The 6,000-nt window shown below is 37.3% G+C and overlaps 1 protein-coding gene across 1 annotated transcript; it reads left to right on the forward strand.

Annotated features, from left to right (window-relative positions):
* The first annotated feature begins 3,027 nt into the window (after positions 1-3,027).
* Positions 3,028-3,981, forward strand: LOC101108252 (olfactory receptor 51A4-like). Its single transcript, XM_004016666.3, has one exon. The coding sequence runs from the start codon at positions 3,028-3,030 to the stop codon at positions 3,979-3,981; it is 954 nt and encodes a 317-aa protein (XP_004016715.2).
* The last annotated feature ends 2,019 nt before the right edge of the window (positions 3,982-6,000 follow it).

Raw genomic sequence — 6,000 nt, forward strand, 5'->3', positions numbered from 1 at the left:
GGAGGGTGGTTTGTGAGAGGTAGACCAGCATGGGATGTCAGAGCAAGAGAGAATGATAACAATGTTCAGATGGGAGTGGAAGGGAGGGTATTAGCTCAGCAGGAAGTTGGATTCTAAATGTAGTCCAAGTGATGAGCGCCAGAGCCTGAGCAAAGTGGGAAGGGTTTATACCTGCGACAGGCGTCCCAAAATGAAATGTGGACCTGTGTGAGCTAAGGAGGATGTTCTCGCACCTGGACATGGGAGCCTGACACGAAGTGCTGGAACCCAAGTTGGGTGAGGCGTCCTCCACGCGACGGGGGAGCTGTACACAGGATGTCAGAGCCCATCTTGAGTGAGGAGGAAATCTGTACTGGAGAAAGTACAGCGTTACCGAATATAACTCTCCACTATACACAGTAGCTCAGACTCAGTATTACTCCACTGTCTCTATTTAATTTGGCATGCAGAATACAGTTATAACTATTTTAATATCCATGTCTGCTACTGCTAGTACTGCGCATGCATGCCCAGTTGCTAAATCATGTCTGACTCTTTGTGACCCCGTGAATTGCAGCCTACCAGGCTCTTCTGCCCAATGGGATGTTCCAGCCAAGAATACTGGAGTGGGGTGCCATTTCCTTCTCCATTTGCTAATAATATATATCTCGGCATATGTTTAAATGAGATGCAGAGTATGTTGGGGCAGCTTAGAATTTTATAAGAGAATCTCACATCTTAGTGCTGTGAGATGCAGTGTGTTGAATGACTGTGTGCGGATAGTATCTGTGGTATGATTGATGTCCTACTCTCTTACGAACCATGGCTTTCTTCTTCTCTTTTTTAAACATGAGTGACTCTGACACTTAAAAAATTATATAAAACTTAAACTTCTAAGTCCCTAAGAAGTCAACTTCTCTACTAGGGTTCTCTTTATGATAGACTCAGTCCCTGTCTGAAATGTTTGGGAACGCATGTAAGAATTAAAGATTTTAAAATTTAAAAAATAAAAACTAAAAAAAAAAGAAATACACCAATACAGTATATTAACACATATATATGGAATTTAGAAAGATGGTAATAATGACCTTATATGCGAGACAGCAAAAGAGACACAGATGTTAAGAACAGACTTTTGGACTCAGTGGAGAAGGCGAGGGTGAGATGATTTGAGAGAATAGCATTGAAACATGTATATTATCGTATGTGCATGGCTGATTCATGTGAATGTATGGCAAAAAGTAATTAGCTTCCAATTAAAAGAAAAAAAAAACATATGCTTTGTAGAACACTCTTTACTACGCATACTAAGAGAGAATGTAATAGAATATGGAAGACGTCATTGCTAAGCATACATGAATGGGTGACTGACTGTAGGCTGGATGACTGACTGTATAAGTATAGGTCTTGATACATCAATGGGTGGAAATGTATACATTGTGATTCATCTTGGATCTGCTCTTCAAAGATGTATTTACATCTATAAAAATATAATTTTGTTTGTTTATATCTACATGATTTTAAAACAGCACTATAGTACTCATTTTTCCTGAAGACAAAAACAGAATATTGTTTTATCCAAGTGCACCCTCGCCTTTTCTTCCAAAAGGAATCCTTCATTAATTAAAAAAAAAAAAAAGTTGTTTCTGGTGTTTTAGTTTTGGCTACACTTTTAAGTAATATGATTTTATTAAAGAATGTGTATTGATTTCATATTTCTCCAGATAAGGTCAGTCATATTAGTTCCCTTACAATCTCCCCCAATATCCAAATGTAGTTAACTCACTATTTTGCTTCTGCTTCCAAATTTAAACAAAACACTTAAATATAACTGTATTTAAGCAATCATATATAATCTCTTTCTACTTATCTTTGGAGGATAAGCACATAAATATTAACACCATTTCTTCCAGTTATGCCATGTTTAAGATATTTATTGAAATGTGGATATTTACTATTTCCTACTATACTATATGAGGAGGGCATAGTGACCCACTCCATTATTCTTGCCTGGAGAATCCCCATGGACAGAGGAGCCTGGCAGACTATGGTCCACAGGGTCGCAAAGAGTCAGACACGACTGAGCAACTAAGCACACACACACAATATATTATATATGTGTTTTAAAATAGAGATATTTCAGATTTTATTCAAGAAATTATTTGTTAATGTTTGATACTATTCTGGCACCAATTTAAAAGTAACAACAATACTCATTTGATGGTTTTATCACTCTCTCATATTTTGGAAAATCAACATATCATTTTAAAAGAACATGTCAAACAACCTAGAAATTAAAGTAAAAAAAAGAAAAAAAAAAGAAAATGAACAGTATCATTTGAAGTATTTATTTAAATAGCTTGAGGTTTATGTGGTTTATTGAAATATCTTATGCTTTATTTCTACAGGTATAATTAACAGGAAAAATGTTCAGGTTTCAAGATGCTTGATTTTTTTTTTTTTGTGGCCATGCTGCATGGCATGTGGGATCCTAGTTCTCCCACCAGAGATTGAATATGCACCCTTGCAGTGGATGCATAGGATCTTAACCACTGGACCTCCAAGGGAGTCCCCAGATGCCTAAATATTAATAGGTGTGACATCGATGTGGAGAAAGTGCAGAAACTTCTTTCAGAGTCATCTTATCCAAAGTAAATATATTCAACATAAGTGGATATATTAAGAAACAGAATCCAAGAATGAAATTTTTCTAAGCATTGGGATAAAAATAGAAAATAATACTCTTAATTTTCATTGCCACTTAATTAATGACTGAAGCTTTCTAGACTAAAATAATTCTAGTAGATCTTACATTTTAATAGCAGTTATCCATTGTCTTAACTCTGAGTAGTTATTCAGATAGAGTTGAAAACATTCTAAGGATCCATTCCTTGATGTAAAGATGGCTAGAATTAATAATGCTGCCCCACAAGAGTTAGATGCATTATATTCTATCTTAAAAATCTGTGTTTTTCTCCCAGTAGAAACATTTAGAAACTGATCTGGGCTGTGTGCCACTCCCCCCCCCCCCAAAATAAATATATCTTTATGGAGTTTATAAACAGTAGCTGGTTCCCGCCACCCACTCTCTTTTTAACAGGCATTCCCGGACTGGAAGCTGTGCAAATATGGATCTCTATCCCACTGTGTATCATGTACCTAATTGCCCTCTTAGGAAACAGTACTATCCTCTTCATTATCAAAACCACCTCTAGCCTTCATGAACCTCAATACATCTTCCTGTCTATGCTGGCAGCCACAGATGTGGGTCTGTCTTTATCAACTCTGCCTACAGTACTCAGTGTCTTCCTCCTGAATCACAGAGAGATTGAGTTCCACTCCTGCCTAATGCAGATGTTTTTTATCCACACCTTCTCCTCCATGGAGTCAGCCATCCTGCTTGCCATGGCCTTTGATAGATTTGTAGCTATTCACAACCCACTGCACTACACAGTAGTCTTAACCCATTCTCGGATCATGGGGATAGGGCTTGCAGCCATGATTAGGGGTGTGGTGTTGATGGTACCTTTGCCAATTCTGCTCAAGCGATTGCCCTTCTGCAAGGATGTCATTCTATCACATTGTTATTGCTACCACCCTGATGTTATGAAGCTGGCTTGTGGCCCTATCACAGTCAACATCATTTATGGGTTGTCCCTTGTCCTGTGCTCCTTCGGAGTTGACTCTATGTTCATTGTCATTTCATACAGCCTAATTTTGAAAACAGTGCTGGGTATTGCCTCCAAAGATGGTCAGTTCAAGGCACTTAATACTTGTGTTTCCCACATTTTCACTGTCTGCATCTTTTATGTGCCACTCATTGTGTTGGCTGTAATTCATAGGTTTGGTACATTCACATCTCCTCTTCTTCATGTCACCATGGCCAACCTCTTCCTCTTCTTGACTCCTGTTCTCAACCCCTTGGTTTATAGTCTAAAAACAAAACAGATAAGATTCGCAGTGCACAAGGTATTCAAGTGCAGGAAAAACTTGCTCATGTAATCAAATATGAGTTGCATAAAAAATGCTAAACTGATAAAAACAGAGAGTAGAATGGTACTTGGCAGGGACTGGGGAGATGAGGAAATAGGAAAACTTTGGTCAGAGTATACAGACTTCTAGTGATGAAATGAGTAAATTCTGGGTATCTAATGTATAACACAGTGACTGTAGTTAACAATAATGCACTATATACTTGAAAATTGCTTAGAATACATTTTAAGGGTTTCCACCACAAAAAGGAAATGATAATTATGTGACTGTGTAGATCACAACAAACTGTAGAAAATTATTTAAGAGATGGGAATATCAGACTGCCTGACCTGCCTCCTGAGAAATCTGTATGCAGGTCAAGAAGTAACGGTTAGACCTGGGCATGGAACGACAGACAGGTTCCAAATCAAGAAAGGAGTACATCAAGGATGTATATTGTCACCCTGTTTATTTAACTTATATGAAGAGTATATCATGAGAAATACTGGGCTGCATGAAGCACAAACTGGATTAAAGATCTCTGGGAGAAATATCAATGGCCTCAGATACGCAGATGACACAACGCTTATGGCAGAAAGCGAAGAACTAAAGAGCCTCTTGATGAAAGCGAAAGAAGACAGTCAAAAAGTTGGTTTAAAACTCAACATTCAGAAAACTAAGATCATGGTATCTGGTCCCATCACTTCATGGCAAATAGGTGGGGAAACAGTGGAAACAGTGACAGACTTTATTTTTTTCGGCTCCAAAATTACTGCAGATGGTGAATGCAGCCATGAAATTAAAAGACGCTTGCTCCTTAGAAAAGTTATGACCAACCTAGACAACATATTAAAAAGCAGAGACGTTATTTTGTCAACAAAGGTTCATCTAGTCAAAGCTATGGTTTATCCGGTAGTCATGTATTGATGGAAAGTTGGACTATAAAGAAAGCTGAGAGCCAAAGAATTGATGCTTTTGAATTATGGTGTTGGAGAAGACTCTTGAGAGTCCCTTGGACTGCAAAGATATCCAACCAGTCCATCCTAAAAGAAATCAGTCCTGAATATTCATTTGAAGGACTGAAACTGAAACTCTAATAATTTGGCTACCTCATGCAAAGAACTGACTCATTTGAAAAGATCCTGATGCTGGGAAAGATTGAAGGCAGGAGGAGAATAGGACAACAAAGGATGAGATGGTTGGATGGCATCACTGACTCAATACACATGAGTTGAGTAAACTCCAGGAGTTGGTGATGGACAGGGAGCCCTGACATGCTACAGTCCATGGGGTCACAAAGAGTCGAACACGACTGGGTGACTGAACTGAACTGACTGACGGTATTAACTAACTCTTTACTATGTAATAATTTTGCAATATATAAGTGTATCAAATACATACATTATATGCCTTATACTTGCAGAATGTTATATGTCAATTATAGTTCAATATGATCAGGAAAATTTGTTTTGTGATTTTCAAAAAGAAGAAAAAAATGAAATGCCTAAAAAATAGAATCAAGGGCATGATTGGCAGACAGCAACAGAGTCATAATAAAGTTCATGCTTCTTCAACAACAAAAATGGATATATTCAAATAGAAATTTTATATAAAATAAATTATAAAATACAGATAAAGTCAATGTCCAAATTTGAGGCAGACAAAAGTACGTCATATTGTTGGAGTGCAAGAAAAAGGGATGATTTCACCTGCACTTTAAAAACTTTCCTTCAAATTGCACAGTAATTGTGATATAAGATCCTCATAGAAGATAATTAATCCCTAGATAAATCTAATTTAGCTCTATCTAAAAGTAATAATGATTTAAATGTAGACATAATCTAGAGATTAAAATGGAGCAAGATTCATGATAAAATAGATTAGAATTGACAGATACTGTGAGGTAAGGGCCTTGGATAAATTCTTGACAAAATAATAATTGTTTGCTAGGCAAGCAAATATGCCTAATTAAGTGCATGCTAAGTCGCTCAGTTGTGACTGTCTCTGCAATCCTCTGTACTGTAGCCTTCCAGGCTCATCTGTCCATGG

This window comes from Ovis aries, chromosome 15 (assembly GCF_016772045.2).
Source record: "Ovis aries strain OAR_USU_Benz2616 breed Rambouillet chromosome 15, ARS-UI_Ramb_v3.0, whole genome shotgun sequence".
Lineage (NCBI taxonomy): Eukaryota > Metazoa > Chordata > Mammalia > Artiodactyla > Bovidae > Ovis > Ovis aries.